This window comes from Lepisma saccharinum, chromosome 10 (assembly GCF_977018435.1).
Source record: "Lepisma saccharinum chromosome 10, izLepSacc3.1, whole genome shotgun sequence".
Lineage (NCBI taxonomy): Eukaryota > Metazoa > Arthropoda > Insecta > Zygentoma > Lepismatidae > Lepisma > Lepisma saccharinum.
Genome location: NC_139238.1, coordinates 27,092,687 through 27,111,063, shown reverse-complemented (window position 1 = coordinate 27,111,063; position 18,377 = coordinate 27,092,687). Strand labels below are relative to the sequence as shown.

The following is an 18,377-nucleotide window of genomic DNA, read 5'->3' as shown; positions in this document are numbered from 1 at the left end:
TCAAAATGCCTAGAATACTTCTTCACTAATACAAAAGAATAAAAAAATCTGTCCTTGGTGGGGATCGAACCAAGATCTCACTGGTGAAAGCTCTGTATGCTAACCAACACTCTATCAATAACACCATGTTTTCTTTTTTACAGTCAGTCTGTTTCCTTCCTCAACACCTGAAGACGAAAATGCATGTTAATTTCTCTCAAAATTGTTTCATTGTCTATTAATAGAAACCACGTATGTCTCAAATAGACAAATTCTTTCTGTGAAAAATCCCATGTTTCGCACATCGTGCTTCTCCATTTACTGTTATTTGGACATTCACTTGGAAGTTAAAACTTAGTTTTGTGTGTTTGTTATCACGTGCACGTGTGTGAGAAGAGTGGTGTGAACGTGTGTTTGATGTTTTTCTGGGTATTATTTTCGTTCAAAGCATTAATATAATTGTAAAATATGGAATTTACTGTAATGCAAGGAGTGAAAATATAAACCCAGTCCGTCAGGTTCGTTCCCAAACAACATTAAATAATGGAACGTAACGTGGACCGAGTATTATTCCATGTCGAGAACACGAGACATTACGTTAGACAATCTTCATCTCGTATTTCTCTTTGGCATCACTACTCAATTTACAGAGATGTATACCCGTGACTGGTATATAAGCCGCAGAATTGCAATGCTGGTTGGGTTGTCTAGTCACAAGGCGCTTGGTGGTCAGACATGGATGGCTTGCTTCAGTGCTTCTTCAATAGGGTCGTTACAAGCCAGAAGTGTCCGTGACTGTACTCTACCTACTGTCAGCGTCGGACTGGTAATCTAGCACCTGTGAGAAGGTAAAAAAAAAGGTAAAGTGCTCCCCTGTGCTTAGCACCACGCCATGAATGCGTATAGAGGGTGTGGGGGTAACGCCCCACACTTTCTTGATCCGGTCGTGAGTGGGGGTGATGTGATTAGCACCTGACCACCTTTACCCCAAGGGTTTCCCGCAGGTACCCATGTTATTCGACGCTGGGTGGGCGCCGGGACCGCTTCCAACGTTAGAAAAGTTCCCGGATTTGAACCGGCCGGGGATCGAACCCGGGACCTTGAGCATGGTAGTCAGACGCGTTACCGACTGAGCCACCGCGGCCACCACCTGTGAGAAGGGGCAGTCATTTACAAGCAAATTGGGCCTGATGTGGACAAATTTGGGCCGATAGAATTCACCACACGTACAGAAACAAATTCTGTTTCGCCCACGCAGTGCCCATGAACTGCTGCACTTTTGAAAACACATTTGTTAATGTGGTGCAATATCTCACTGTAGCCTTTCACAGCATTGTCAGTCATCAGTAGCCCCATCTAGTTCGCTACACTTTTTGACCCTCTCTGCCCTCGAGCGTCTGGTTGGTTATGGTGGCAAAATACGTTCATATTGTTCGTTTCAAAGACGATACTACCAAGTGTGAAAATGTGTATAAAATGTACTCAATTAATAACAAGCTCACGTAAGAACAAACGAACCAAAATTCTTTCTCTCCGCCACATGAAATCACATGACGTTTTTGAGCAAAATAAATATACCGGTTACTTCTTTAGCAAAGTAACTGTAACCGAGATACTTTTGAGCAAATAACTGTAAGCGAGTTGAGGAGCAAAATAAATATATCGGAGTTACTTTTTTGAGCAAAATAAGTATACCAAAGTTTTTGAGCAAATTGCTGTAAACTTTTGAGTAAATAACTGTAACAGAGTTACTTTTGAGCAAAATACTATACAGTTACTTTTTTGAGCATAATAAATATATCGGAGTTACTTTCTTGAGCAGAATGAATATACCGGAGATATGTTTTTGAGCAAAATAACTGTAACCGAGTTACCTTTTGAGCAGAAAAAATATACCGGAGTTATTTTTTCGAGCAAATAACTGTAACCGAGTTACTTTTTGAGCAACGTAACTGTTACTCGGCTACACTTATAAAAGTGTAATCTGGCAATCATTGAAAAGGTGGAAGTTAGCGGTATTAAATTTAATGACGCACCACTGATTTTTTGTTATACACTTTTACGAAGGCCAGTTATGACGTACTTCTGTATGAAGTAAGACCTGTTTTAACTAAGAGAATACTGCGAGTTATTTATCAGCAAGAACAATGGAAAAACCTGTGCAGAGTTTTGCTACATTCCACATGCCAGAGGTCACACGTGTGTGGATCTTAATCTTCCAACGTCCAAGGTCGTGGTTGGCTAAGGTTAGTTTCTCCCACAGTTAATGAGTAATTATTGACACTCCTGCTGCATTCTGACATCTGCGCAAGAGATTCCAAAGACTGCGGAAGATTTGCGAAACTTCCTGGAATTTCAGCCTTGGGTAACCTGCTAGGCTGGATCGAATAGGGAAGTATTGAATTATTGACGTTTGATTTTCAGCATCATGGTTCTACACTGGCAGTCACGAAATTAGGGATGTACTGTGACGCCATATGTGGAGAAAGGGAAAGCAACAAGCAGCGCTCATTCTCTCATACCAACAAATTGGTTTAATAAGTGAGTTGCGGTTACTTTATTTTAAAAGTAACAGAGTTTGGGTTACTTGATTTAAAAATTAATAGAGTTGCAATTATTTGGTATAAAAAGTAACTGAGTTGCAATTACTTGGTTTAAAAAGTAACTGAGTTGCAATTACTTGGTTTAAAAAGTAACTGAGTTGCAATTACTTGGTTTAAAAGTAACCGAGTTGCAATTACTTGGTTTAAAAGTAACAGAGTTGCAATTACTTGGTTTAAAAGTAACCGAGTTGCAATTGCTTGGTTTAAAAATAACTGAGTTGCAATTAATTGGTTTAAAAAGCAACAGAGTTGTAATTACTTGGTTTAAAACGTAACTAACTGAGTTGCAACTACTTGGTTTAAAAAAGTAACTGAGTTGCAATTACTTGGTTTAAAAAGTAACTGAGTTGCAATTACTTGGTTTAAAAAGTAACTGAGTTGCTGTTACTTGGCTTAAAAGTAACCAAATTGCAATTACTTGGTTTAAAAAGTAACAGAGTTGCAGTTACCTGGTTTAAAAGTAATCGAGTTGCAGTTACTTCCTTCAAAAGATAACTGCGTTACAGTAACTTAATTTAAAAAGTAACCCAGTTGATATTGTACTTGAAAAGAAACTTACTTTTACAGTTACTTTCTGCTCGAAATTTTCTTGTAAGAAAATTACACAAAATTAGTGATCATTAATTGTAATGAAATTATATATAACCCATATAAGTCTTTATACATTATGTTTCTGGGTTACTACATCAATTAACGAAGACACAAGTAGTGAGCTTTGCTTATCGTTCATTTCATTTTATTTCACTTTATTTGATTTTATTTGTTCTAAAGTAGCAGCAACAGAGCATACCTTCCTTGCCTACTCTATTCCATGACAATTATTTCACCTTCGCATCCGGAGAGGACACATAGGTGGAAACAGAGTTGTCAAATTTAGCTCTTCCCCACGTTTCAAGTTAAAAATGTGTCGTAAAGTAACTGTTCACAACATTACTTCTATTGCAAAAAAAATAACGCCGTTACAGTTAGAGCAACTTGCTTTTAAAAGTAACTAGTTACAATTGGAATTTGTCAAATAACTAACTCTTACTATACTCCATGAGGCCTTAGAAAGATAGCTTCGCGGGCTTGCAGCAGACGACAATATGGTGGTTTGTATGCGAGAACCAATCAGGTGCGCGAATGAGCGAGCCCGGTTGCCACAGCTAGCTCGCTGCACCCTTCTGGAAGGGTGAGTGACCTCTGCCTCTTGCTATCTCGGCCTATTTGTTCGGCTGAGGAGCTGACTACACGAGAGTATAGGCAATAGTGTGCGAGCAACGTCTGCTGTTAGCATATGTGTGTGTGTGGGGGGGGGTGTATATACATACATATTTACATATATAAAATGTATGTGTGTTTGTGTGTTTTGACTGCGGGAAGTCTCTAAAGAGAGAGGGGGAGAGATAGAGATGTCCGTAAACACCAAAAAAAGTGGAAGGATTACCCACAGATGCATCGTTGGCTTTCGGGACCTAATTGGCGTTATTGTTACAGGAGACCGTATCCTTAAGAACAAAGAGAACTAAACAGAAGCATTGCGTCAAGTACTTGCTGTTCACGGAAACTTGAGTAGAGGTTCATTAAACAAATGCACAACTATTTTGTATTTTTTTCAAAACCAAAGGTAAGTTAGAAAAGGTGTACGAACGTTTGAAAAGGAACAAATTTTGGTTTTGGCCGCGCTTCTAGCGACTCAAAAACAATGGTATCGGCTAGTATCGGTGCAAAAATATGAACCGATAGTTACCGATACCGATACCCCTGGTATCGGCCGATATATCGGTATCGGATCAGCCCTAATCATCACTCATCCTCATGTTTGCGATTAGCCAAAAGTTGCAGAAAAGTGAAGTAAAATGAACTAATCAATCAATCTCTTCCGGAGGAAACTAACGAAAACATGTCTCTGCGATAGTAGTGACTCGAGCAGCTACCAACCGTTTGAAGCAGCGCCCACTCGCTTTCTCCTCTTTTTCATCGCTATGCGGGACATTGCTCCACACTTCCCCGAGACAGAGTGTAGTAGTTACTTCCAATCACTGGAAATCAACTAATAAGATCACGTGACTTTGTTTACATCATCTTCCTACTTGATGTGGACAGAGATCCAGTAGAGTCGCTGACCACCTGAATCTTCACGTTGCGTAATCTTTTGTCTGGAGGCGGGAGATCCCACTCTCACGATGACCGTAACAGAGAAGGTGATGAATGAACGGTCCTTCGCTGCTCGTGCGAGGCCAGCGCTTCTTTCAATTGTTGCAACGTACATTCTTCTCTACACACGCTGTTGCACATTAGAGAATCACTCCATAACACAAAAAATAGAATTCCAAAGGGAAAATAAGCGTGACGGGCTAATCGGATAATGTGTACCAGAAAACTGGAGTTTCCCAGTAATTGTTTTGATTTGATTGATTAATAGACGGAAATTTTAATTATCGACATGTCAGCACATGGGATGATCTAGCTGCTCTCTGAGAGTCATAGAGCACGTTCGGCAAGGATGCCTACATTCTAGGCATGTTATTGTCATGGGGAAAAATAAAAATGCTTGTGGCACGACCGGAGAATGTTGCTAGGATCTCAAACTTCGTGTGGGGGTGCAGGGTTGTAAAACGTCCAGGAATTTTAAATAAACCCCATTCCGGTCCAGGAGAGAAAATCATCAAGCGTAAATAGGTTTTGGACCGTAAAGAACCTTTCTGTCTGTAAAGTATTTCAATTCGGTCCAAGAACCTTTTTCCCGATCAATTTAAATACGGTCCAGGAACCTTTTTTCAATGAAACAATTCGCAACTTGGACCGAATTTAAGTTGTGCGAGGAAGAAGGTTCCGGTCCTGCAGCGAAACCCTATATAATGTATGGGTTGCTGGACCTTTAACAACCCTGGTGGGGTGTTTTCAAATCTTAAGTCGATTGGCACCCAACTGGAGGTGACTTGCTTTTAAAAAAAGCAAATTTTGGACCACACATTCACATAAAGACACTTTCCAGGGTTCATTTTGGGCTCGATGTGTGTCCAGATCATTGCAGAAGGTACCGAGGCGTACTACGTGACTACAAGCTGACTTTAGGCTGACTTCAGCAAAGGTTGCCGCCCCCTCTTTATATCCCAGTATAGGACTGCAATTACTTTATTAACTATCTCATCGATGCTACTTATCTCCTTTCCTTTCTTCTTCTCGTCCAATGGGTTGCCAGGTGCCTGGGATTGATAGCTTCCAGAGAATGAGTTGTTCTCGAGAAATATTAGATTAGAAATGAACTACTCCAGAACGTATGGGATCCCAGTTTTTACTTTATTTTTTTGTCATTTAAAGTCGCTTTTCTGCCTATTTGGGCTAATCGGGACGATGAGCTTGAGTGATGATATAGTGAAATTGATGAAAAGATACCCATACTCGCAAAGAATACCTATGCTCAGGTCGGGATTCGAATCCGAAACTGCTGGCGTCGTAGCGCGCTGTGATAACCACTCACTCTGCCACGGTGGTCGGTGCCGTGGAATTCGAATCCTGTCACTCACATGTATTCATTCCAACTTAACCCTAGCTTCCCCGTGCAGTACGAGAAACTTACTTACCTGAGGGGGCTGACAGGCCCACACATTTGTTTATCATTAAAATTGAGGCCTCTCCGATGGCGCAGTGGTAGCGTCGTCGCCTTGTAATCAAGGGGTCCCGGGTTCGATATACAGTGGAGGCACAAGTGGTTTGGATCCCACTTTAAACTGTAGGTCCAGTCCCGATTAGCTTTACTGTGCATAAAGTGGACTTAAAACACCAAATCAATCATTAGAATTGAGGAAACCATCTTGTTATTGAATCACTGCTTCCATGTTGATTTCATGTGTGAAGTTATTTACTAATTATAATAATTACAAAAATTACCGTCATTAAAAAAATAATAACCGATAATTGCAAGAGCATCCCAAACCTTACCATTCACTAAAATTTACAAAAATCAATAATTTTGCAGTAATGCTTGTCGTTTAAGGTGGTGAAGTTGATTTCTAATTATAATAGTTACAAAAATTACCATCATTACCAACTAATTGTACACTGTCTTTGGCTTGAGTGTCTCGAATGTCACGCATTCAAAGATGGCGACTGAGTGCATTTAGTCTCCTATCACATTGTGCATTTTTATTAACAAAAGTAACACAGAAATATTATAAACACTGTGGGAAACAATTTTTTATAAAAATTTCAGATTTGAGAAATCGATAAAATAGATGTGATGGGCCTGACTGTCCCTCCTCGGGTAAGCTAGAGTTAAGAAAGGAACTGCTGATATAAGAGGGATCTACTGTAGAAGTAATCAAGTTTGCATTTGCTTCACCGTCAAAAAGTCACCCGTGTTCAGTTCAAAATTTCCTTCTTTCGCAATGTCTGACAGACACGGCATTACAGTTAATGAGTGTGGGAATGTGCTTCAGAAGAAAAGCATGGGAAAATGAGAAAGCAGAAGGTTGTGGGGATTCACCCAATAATTAAAGACAATGGTGTGTGTTTGTATTTCAAATCTTTCCAAATTCAGACTTGTTCACTGTGCGAATTAAGCTTTTTGCTTTTGGTGGTGCACACTCAGTAATATGTTTGTGATTTCATTTCGGGAGGTATATTTCTTGGGTATGCAAATATGTATAGTCCACACGTTTACTTCGTTAACGTCGAAGAACTAAAGAAAACCGTCGCCACAAACATGGGTGGGGATAAGTAGCGGGCGAGTTGTTTTCGTCCAATCACACTCAACCTTCAGCCAATGGGAGCAGCTGTCATTCTGCTCGTCTACCCCATGTGGAGTCTCGGTCACATGGCTGCGGATACACTGTTGCCGTACTTTGCAACTTCAATGTGAAAACCGTGGGAAGGTGCTTGTGCGAGGAGGGACAAGGTGGCGTAGAGTAGATGTGTGGCAACACTTTGCGTTGAATGTGATTGTTGCAGCTGGTGGGCGCGCTTCGTGGACTTCAAAGCCAGCCGATCGTTAACGTTGCCAGCGCGCCGACTATATGTGTTAACCTACCCATTCAGTAAACTAAACTATTTCCTCGCGGTTCTGAGTACCTTGATTCTAACCCAGGTCACTAAATGTTATGATGACATTTAAACATAATTTAGAAACACTTAGTATTTTACATTTTAACAAATATCAAATTAATACACAAAAAATATTATCGGGAGTAGTAACACCAAAAACTTGATATGATCAATATTTTTATGTGACGTCACAACTTTAAAATATGTCACTGATATATTATATTTTTATGAAAGGACACGTAAATGTTGCGTTATTATATGTAATAATGCACCTTGTTTGTAATGTATAACTTTTGTTTAAGGTTTATTGTATTTTATGCTCTATTATGAGTAGTTTAATGTATCTTCATGTTTGCGAGAGTGCACTATGTGAATTTGTATTTCTATACATGTGTAGATGTCAGTTCTGTTGATAGTATCCTTTTGTAGATAGTGAGTGATTCATCTGTACTTGAATCTGTGTTCTCCAAAATAGTATAAAAGCGAGGATATCGCGTAAGAAATATCACACTTTCGCCACGGATCGACGAAGCTTTTAAATTTAAAAGAACTCCTCGGTGTGCGCATACATCTTGGTATGGTAGTTCGGGGCACAAGCTAGGCCTATGTGACCATAGGTACGCCTATAGCCATGCATTGATGCTATGCACAATACTGCAACCATTCTACGTTAAATAATAAAGCTAGCCTAATAATTAATTTGGAAATAAAAGGCTAAAGAGCAAATATTAGCTCAGTTATTATTGCATATCTCTTGGTGGGGTAGTTCGGGGCGCAAGCTAGGTCTATGTGATCATAGGCATGCCGATAGCGACGCATTGAGTTTATGCGTTTTAGTTGAGTCAATTCATCGCCAAAGCGAAATCCTCGCCTTCGTCTCAAGTATATTTGCATTATAATTTCAATAAATAAAGAATAAAACCTTTCAGTTTATACATACTTCAGTAATGTGGTTTTATTTCTCTGTGCTGTGAAGCATTGTCTTTGCTTAACACTATCCCTGTACCTGAGAGGAGTCTGTGTACTTCACCGAGTCTCATCGTTGCTACGTCCTTTGGGGGTACGTATTTAAATGTTATTTACCACGGCTACAGATATCTTAATCTCAGGGGGATAGGTTCTTTATTCGAGAATTCCAAATAAAAAAGCGTTTTATAGCCAAGAGGATATAGTTAAATGCGGATCTATATTCTGAAAAACTATACACAATACAGAGAAAATATATAGCGAAGCTTGTATATACATTGAAATATATGCTGATTCCAAATTTACGTCCGTTATATTCTTCTTGAAAGGAAATCTTCTTCTTCTTTCTTGTCGTAATTTCTGGCAAAAGGCTTCTTCTTCCTTCTTATCTTTGATTTGGAAAAAGGCTTCTTCTTCTTCCTTCTATTTTTGGAAAAGGCTTCTTCTTCTTTGATGGAAAAGGCTTCTTCTTCTTTTCTTCTTTCTAATCTTGGAGAAGGCTTATTCTTCTTTTCTTTCTTCTATTTTTGGAAAATACTTCTTCTTCTTTTCTATTTAGGAAAATCCTTCTTCTTGTTTCTAATTTTTGAGAAGGCTTATTCTTCTTTTCTTTCTTCTAATTTATTGTCTTTCCTTTCAAAGCGTAATCTTATTTATTACATATATGCGCTCACTTTCTTTGGCATTATATAAACAACACAAGTTATATTTATCGAAAGATTAGGGGCGTCTAAACTGACAATAGCGCCACCTCCTATGTAACGACCAAAATGGGGAATAGCCCAGGATCGCTAACAGCAAGCGCTGCCTATGGCCCAGTGCGTCTAATAAGAAGCGCAACCGTAAGTGCTTCGGGGCGTCTAATTTGACACAGCGCCACCGAGGGACGGACAAATACAAAAGCTTACGATATTCTCCTCGTCAGAAAATCAAAAAGGAGAGAGATACAATTTCTGAATTCATTTGCTCACTTATTAGCTTTCCTAATTGTTTCATATACGAGCATATTCCTATTTATCTTAATTGTCTATTTACAACATTTTATTTACTTCATCTATAAGTTTTATACTCTTCCTTTATGTATTTTTCATTTACTAAAATATATATAATCGCTCTTCTCCGCTCCAAGTTTCTATAATGAACTCTGCTCTTCTTTATATGGCGTGCTGCCATCTCTCGTCGCTTTCGGGAAACAGTTCTTCCTTGCATTTTTCATTGTGTCGTCGAAACTGGCATGTGACATCGTTCACAGCTGAGTATCATTAAGTTATTATTAATAAATATAATAATACGTTTAGTAGTATAAAAATACAGGCATGAACGTTTCAAGCTTGACCAAGTTCAAACTTATGCCAAACCTAACTACAAGTTTCTTGTAAGCACTTTAATGCAAGTAAAGTATCAGCACTATGCCACGAAAACTGAAGTGGAAAACAGGTTGCTGGAATGCGATGAAGTCTGTGGTCTTGGATTGGTGAGGTAGGTCAGCTGCAGAATGGTGTCCTTCTTTAATCCACAAGGCTGCATACTTTTCGACGGGAAAATCTTTGATGACTGGGCCATTAATGGATACGAATGATTTTTCGTGTTGTTACATAGTGAAGAAATGGTATACTATATACTTTCAATTCCAGTTCATATGAGGGTGGTAAAAACGTACCTTGCAGGGATAAAAATAGTTTTATTTCGCCCCCTACCCTTTCAGTTAATTCACACATTGGACTTGTTCCTAAACAAGGTATCGTTCTGTATTTGCAAATTCATCGAAGCAATCGTTGACATTTCAGAAACTCTGCGAAACTAAGTGAGCTTTCAGACAGAAGCGACGGGGGAATTTTACATCGGCTGATAAGCGACAAGGGCTGCTACAGTCTGCATTCACTGTGAATGCGCGACCACAAGACCGAGGTGACACGATGCACGATACTGAGAAAACGACCCAGTCCGAGCGACACGTGCAGCCTGTCATGTCGCTTCGATATGAAATGTTGCATTTATTTGTGAAGGTTCGTTTCGAAGTGGCACGTCTCGCTTTGGTCGAAACCTCCCTAACAGAATGTACGCAGATTATAAATAGCCAAAAAATATTTATTATTTACGACTTTGTTTACATGACGAAGTTAATGCATTAATGCCTTCTCTTCCACTTAAGCATTAATTACAGTAGCCATTGTTTCTCCTTGCAATTAAATAAATACAATTAAAAATTAAAAGTGAAATAACAAAAATATAAATAAAGTAATACAGTTTGTAAACATGGACTCATGCCATTGATTAACCATTAATTACGGTCGTCACTTTTTTTTATTAAATACAATGAAAAAGATAACTAAAGAATAAAATTAAAAATAAAAACTATACAGTTTCCATACGTGGACGCACGGACACACATACAAACAGAGGAAGCACATTTTACGTGAGCTATAAATACTCTGCATAATTTACGTGAAATTCATTTTCTAGGTGCCATCTCCGTGGCGGAGTGGTTAGCACATCGCGCTATGACGCCAGGTGTCCCGGGTTCAAATCCAGGCCTGGGCATGGATGTTTGTGAGTGTCCATTCATCATATCACTCATCCCAATATTTGCAATTAGCCAAAATTAATAATTAATCAATCATTTTCTGTCCAATTGTTTAACATGTGTAATTTTAATTGTATTTTGAATGTTAAAATTGAGGAAGAGGCTTGAAGGTGAATACCCTTTGTGAAGAAAACCAAATGCCTGCCTAACTTCCACATAATACAGTAATACACCCTGGACTTCAATTTGAAGACTGGCTAGGCTGTGGCGTCTGGACTCACGACCAGTATAGTCTTTGTGATGAGTGATAATCCTTTTATCACCATTCATAGTGATCTTCGCAAATTAGCCAAAAGTGGCAGAAAAGCGAAGTAAAATAAATAAATAAAATTAAATGTTTTTTGTATAAGAAAAAAATGATAATATTTGTTAGAATGAGAGAACTCCAAATATGTATGTTTTATAATGCAAAAGCAACGAATAGACGAAACACCGACGTAGCCAGACAAGGGCTCACCAGGCCCCAGGCCCTTCTAGAATTTTTTTTAAATATTACATTGCTCTAGACTGAAATCATTAGACACGTATCATTACTTGGTAGCCTACATTATGTGGACTGCTGAATTCCAAAATTACATTAACTTTTGTTAATCAAGGGAATGCAACTCATCCTGTTAGCACATGCTCATGCAAACTGTATTAACATTAAATAAATGTAATCTACAGCAATGACGTATACATTCTTATACATAGAGAGAAGAAGAAGTAGTATAGGAGACTGGTTTCATTGGCCTCGTCAAGCACCTGCTACAGTTGGAGACTCTTATAGGATATTTGCTCCATCTGATCCCCAAAATTATGATTCCATTCCGTGGATGGAACAATAAATGTTATAGTGCTATTTTACAGACCTAGATGAAGACACGTGGGCCTCCCTGATGGCGTAGTAGTAACATCGTCGCCTTGTAATCAAAGTGTCCTGGGTTCGATATCCGCTGGAGGCACAGTGTTTGACACGTCTTTTCCCATTGCACAAATATTTATTGTTAATATTTATTGTTATTAATTATCTTTTCTCTTGTGCAAATGTTTATTGTTCTTTAATATAAATTTCTGTAATTTACCTATCACTGATAATGTCAGGATAGTGACTAACCTGTATATACTTATCTTGGTAGGAGCTGTTGCCATGGCAATTACGAGTGTCTTTTGTCTTGACTTAGAAGTTCGGGCTCGGTTTTTTAAATAGAGTGATCAAGTTGAATTATAAGAAGTTTAATTTATTTGAGTGACATGGATTATATGTTAGAAATATAAGTATTTAGTTTGCAAAGAAGTAAAATAGACTTCCTTTTTCTTAGTGCAAACTTAACTTGGATTTTTATTTGGTTTGGACAACGAAGAGAGATAGTACCCGATACCCTGAGAGACATCACGTGTATGCTTTCGATTCTTTCATGTGAACTTATTATTTGCTCTGGTAGTTAAATCATGTTCTTTTGACTAAAGAACGTGTGATGTTTAAGATCTCACTTTAAACTGTAGGCCCAGTCCCGATTAGCCCATCTGTGTATAAAGTGGACTCAAAACAACAAGTCAATTACCAGGACACTTACGTATCTACGACAAAAGTTTTGATGAAAAATAGGAATTACAGAGGATGGTAAAGGGTTGACTCTCATCACATCACATTGATACGTCTGAAACGTAGCAGTATGTTGTTTATATGTGGTATTTATCGTCTTCTTTCAGCCACTTTTGGATAATAGCGAAGATGAGGATGAGTGATGATATGATGAAATTGAGGTAACACTTTACTATACCGGACACGGAATTCTTCAAATTTACAGGAGAAAGTACTTACGGAAATCATTTTCTGTAGCGTTGTTGATGTTCGGGAATGTAGTTTTGATCTATTTTTAATGCGAATGCATGTGGTTTTCTAGGAAAATCTATTTCAGACGCGCTATTGCTGCTGCCGCCATTTGCTTTCTGCACGAGAGCACAATACGCTCTCGTATTGTCCGTGTATGCTAAATTGAACGAAAGGAGTGCTAATGGAACCTAACCTAACTGGCCTAACCTAACCTAGTAGTCATACCTCGTCCCCGTGATGGTTCGTGGGGCTATCGTGAATTTTTGGGCTAACGTCAATGGTTTTTGGGGCTACCCGTGGATGGTTTGTGGGAAATAAGGAATAACAGTAAGTACTCGTTAATGTAAGAAATATACATTATTTTCGTTAGAATTTCATTATTTCATCAAAAGAAATGTTCCTCAATGCAGACTAAGCCCTGCGTCAGGTCAACCTTGCAGCAGGTTTTAGCATATGTAGATCCAAACGTGCGCGCAAGAATATAGTTCCACTGAGACGGGTTCTATTCCGACACAACTGCATACTTGCAAGAAAACAGTTATTTAATTTGTAATATACAGACAAAATAATACATTGATTAGCAGGTATGGACTTAATTGGTTGCAATCACTGTGCAGACGAACTTAGAACCGCAGATTCGCCAACTCGAATCTGTAATGCGTTGAAGAAACATTGAAACTTTAGAGCGAGTCGAGCGAGACTGAATGCGTTGCAGAGCGCGTGAAATCGCTGATACCAGTGTTGCACCTCTCACTATTTTAACCCTATGTTTATTGTAGAGCGGCGAGAATGGCTGAATCTCCTGTTCAGCGCGCGGTTTTACCCGAATGTTATTTTGGGCTTCATCCGAAAGGAAATGTTCTTCAAAGTCAAGCAAGTTGTTTTAAATGCATAATCCTCCTTGCGGCAACAAGATCAAAGTAAAACAGGGCGTGAGGTGATTTGCCGTCAATGTGCACACGAATTGTATCACGGGTGTTGAATGATTTGCGGTTTGAGTTTAGCAAGAGGAAACGATTGTTTGTTGTTTGACGACAAAAGAATCTCCGCGGTATTAAAATATATCGCAGTGAGAAGAAACATGTTTATTATTTGGACGAGACGTCCTTCAACTCGGTGAGTGGGGGAAGGGGGAATAAACCATGGAAGGATACCACCATGCAAAACCACCGCCAGGGCTGAAGAAACCGACGATGAGGGGAAGGGGGAGGCTTATTGTTTCACCCACTGGCGGCAATGAAAGCTTTGTTGAAGGCGCATATTTACTGTTCCGCGCAAAGAAAGGGAAGAGTGATTATCAGCAACAAATAGACAGACCAAGATTTGAATCCTGGTTTAGTGAAGTGATTCATAAATTGAAACCAGAGTAATAGCGACAGACAATGCACCTGATTGTATATATCACCAATAACAAATCATGCTTTTTTGGTGGTACAACTTGAAGTGCGTGTGTCTTACAGTAACGGATGTATTGCGAACGAAGCAACCAAGTTTTTCATAAATCTATTTCTTTCTAAACCAAAAACAATAATTTGTCATTAAATTCAAGAGGGGCCTATCGTTGTTTACTTTTATCTTTGTTTATTTTTATTTTTGCGTGCTCGAAATATACACACATGCTCTCATGTTTAGAAGTTGTTTCGCTCTTATATAAATGACACATTTATTAAATAATATATGCGCAGAAAGTACTTTTAAAATGTTATGTTTCAGGAGACAAAGAGAAGCAAAAATACAATCCACTTGACATGCATGCGGGTTTTGATGTGTTGTGCGGTTGGCAATACTGTAGATTTTCTCAGTGTCTCCGATGTAAGCAGCTCGGCGGTTGAGGAAAGACTGGCACGGAAGATTCTGAGCTCAGTTCTCGCGCGGATTGATACATAAAACCTGCTGCAAGGTTAACCTGACGCTTGGCTTAGTACGTTAGCAAGGTAACTCCGGTATAGTAAAGTAGTACCGAAATTGATGAAGGGAGATCCACAGAGAACACCTATGGCCAGGCTGCGATCCTAAGCCAGGAGCCCTGGCGCCGTAACGCGCTGTGCTAACCATTCTGCCACCGGGGCCGGATGCTAATACGTAATTCAGAATTTTATGGCTTTATTTTTACTAGTTTACAGTAGTTATTATTTCTATTATTCATATTAATGACCTGACACCCTCTTCAATTTATTTTTGTAACTCCCATCCATTTCGTAAATAATGTGAATGAACGTTACGACGATGCCGATCTCTGTGGCAGAGTGGTTAGCATAGTGCGCTACGACATCATGGGTCCCGGGCTCAAATCCCGGCCTGGGCATGAGTGTTCTTTGTAAGTGCCCCTTCATCAATTTCAACATATCATCACCCATCCTCATCTTCGCGATAGAAAGCAGTGGTAGAAAAGCGATGTAAAATAAACCCAATCAAAATAATTAAAGAATCTGCAATGTCAAAGATAAAAGAATGGTGAAGTCCAATACTCACGTAAGGCGACGTCACTGCAACCTCCCAACAATGAAGTGGCAAACACGCACAACACAACTCCAGCGCGAACAACGGCACCGCTTCCCATTGTTAACAACTTCCAACACTGAACAGTCTTCCCACACGGCACGTGAGGCTCTGACGAAAGCTGCAAAGTCAAGTCCGCACTTTAAGTACGAGACAAGTGTCCCTGAAGAGAATCTGCAATGAAGGATTCGGCGGGTACCTATAGCGAGGCGAGGCTTTTGCGTAAGTGCGGGTGCGTAAGCAGGCGACCCATTGTCAATATCAAGGTGTTTGACTCAGAAGACGTCACGTGCTTCCGCCTGGAGCGGTTGCAGCCAGAACTGGAGCTGCGAGAGACGCGGGAAACCAGTTTTCAGCATTCTGAACTGCATTTGTGGTTGGCCGTGAAAGTTTGATCGAGGCAGAGGAGGGGAGGGGATTGACATTGCGACTTCTCGTGTTCGGCTACAACGAAGAACTGCATTATCGGGAAGTGCTAAACCTACTCCCGTTTGAGACATAGCTAGACCTTGGATTCTTAGGTTCTAGAAAGTGTGCTTCTAGGTTCCTAAATAGGCTCTAAAAATCTTAAGTTAGGCGTGAGAAATCCTGAAGTAGGTTCCAAAAGAAACTTCAAAATTCCTGAAAAATACTGATGTGGTACATCTTCAGGAGCGAATATACAATATAGAGAAAGTCTCCAAGTTTGTTAATTGTCGGTATACTAACTAATTTTGGCCTCCTAATCACAAATCTGTTGTAAAAAACTGCGGGTCACGTCTGGAAATTTGAAGAGAAGCTGATTGATTTTTATATATATATATATATATATATATATATATATATATATATATATATATATATATATAGGTGTATATGTGTAGTTTTACGAACGAAAATGTAATCTTCTGTCATTGTTTCCAACCACGCCTTTGTTTTAGAAGAAAATGATTTATCATGTTCAATTTTAGTACGAACTCTATTTTTTCGATGAATTTAGGGGTGAAATGAGTGCTAATGGAACCTAACCTAACAGGCCTATGAATGGATCGTGGGGCTACACGTGGATGGTTTTTGGGGCTAACGTCAATGGTTTGTGGGGCTACCCGTGGATGGTCTTTTGGGCTAACGAACAATATTTCATCTAAATGTACAATTTCCAGACGTGAACCCCGGTTTTTTACAACAGATTCGTGATTAAGAGGCCAAAATTAGTTAGTATAACGAAAATTAACAAAATTACAGACTTTCTCTATATTGTCAATTCGGTAACACTTTACTATACCAGAGACGGATTTCTTCAAATTTACAGGAGAAAGTACTTAGACAGAGGAAAAAACAGAGTATATACAGAGAGTGTGGATTATAGACGAAGAGTGAACTTGGAGAGTGGGGAGTGAGGTAAATAGAAAGAGGGAAGATAAAGAGGAAGAGTGACGATACAGAGACAGGCAGAGGAAGAGGTTCGATAACAACAACAAGAGGAGAGAGATGAGAAACAAAGAGAACTCTTACAGTACAAGGTCGCTGAGTAGAATCTTGGCGCGGGCGGTTTGGACAGAACAGAGGGAGGGATTGAAGTGATTAGGCTCGAATGCTGAAACAAAAGAATAACTTGTACTCGAGGTTTGAGCATGTAACCTCAAATTACTCAACATATTTCTCTCAACATAATGCCATCAAATCGTTAATTGGTTTAGAATATATTCAATCCTTTTCAATATTTTTCCAGCAAGTTCCAAAATAAATCATTTGCCTGTGTCGTGTTCAGGTAGGAAGGATCCACACGTCCATGTGCAAGTGCGTAATAATCTCTCGGCGTAATGATTGGCTGTTAACGAAACTTGCTCTCTCGCAGGTCCGCGCTCGTGGCTACGAACTTCCTGCTCACCTTCAGACGTGAAAACAGAAGCGCGGAAAGTGACCAAGCTTTTGCGCACAGTGTTCTCGTCTACTGTAAATGCTGATACAGGGCGTGGCGCTTTGAAGGTCACAGGATGAGAGTGAAAAAGAAAAACCGAGAGTGTCGTATGCAAATATCTCTTCCACGCTTCAGTTACGACAACTGTACAGACAGCGGCAATAAAAATGGGACGCATATATCCTGAAACACTCAAGTCCTTGCAGTTCGTTATGTGTGTTGCCTAACTCTACGGCGGTGGCAGTTCTCATTGAAATTGAGAGAGAGAGAAATGGAAGAATCAAGATAAATGTAAAGGCCAAAAAGGAAGAAGAAGAGAGAGGAAGGAAAGGAAGAAAGAAAACTATAAAGTAGGACAAAAAACAGGAAGTAGAGATAGAAAAATGGACGAAAAACTTAGAAAAATATGAAGAATATAGAAAAAAACAGAAAAATATGAAGTATGGCAAAGAAAGAGGAAAGAGAGAATGAAATGAAACAAAGACAGAGTAAACTATAAAGTAAGTCAAGAAAGAGGAAGAAGAGAGTAAAATGGAAGAAAAACTGAGAAAATTATAGAGTGAGGCAAAAAGCGAGAAAGAAGAGAGAGAAAATGGAAGAAAAACAGAAAAATATGAAGTTAGTCAAAAAAGGGGAAGAAGAAAAATTAAGAGAACATAGAAAAATTAGAAATATATGAAGTAAGGCAAGGAAGAGGAAGAAGAGAGACAAGGAGAAGGAAGAAAGAGAAAAACTATAAAGTAAGGCAAGAAAGACGAAGAAGAGAGAAAGAAAGGAAGACAAGTGAGAAGAATATGAAGTAAGGCAAAAAAGTAGGAAGAAGAGAGAAAAAGAAAGAAATACTGAGAACAATATGAAGGGAAAAAAGTGGAAGAAGAGAGAGAAATAAAAGGAAGACAGAGAACATACAGAGTAAGACAAAGAAGAGGAAGACATAGAGAAAATATAAACTAAGACACGAAGAAAGGGGAAAAGCTCATTGGAGAGAGAGAGAGGAACACGAAA

At 39.2% G+C, this 18,377-nt stretch overlaps 1 protein-coding gene across 1 annotated transcript in view; it reads right to left on the bottom strand.

Moving 5' to 3' along the window:
• The window catches only part of LOC145994265 (protein takeout-like), a 46,699-nt gene extending 30,867 nt beyond the window's left edge, over positions 1 to 15,832 (bottom strand). Inside the window, exon 1 of the mRNA XM_083130369.1 lies at positions 15,446 to 15,832. Coding sequence (XP_082986495.1) covers positions 15,446 to 15,533 — 88 coding nt within the window. The 5' untranslated portion in view covers positions 15,534 to 15,832. The remainder of the gene's footprint in view (positions 1 to 15,445) is intronic.
• Positions 15,833 to 18,377: the final 2,545 nt, after the last annotated feature.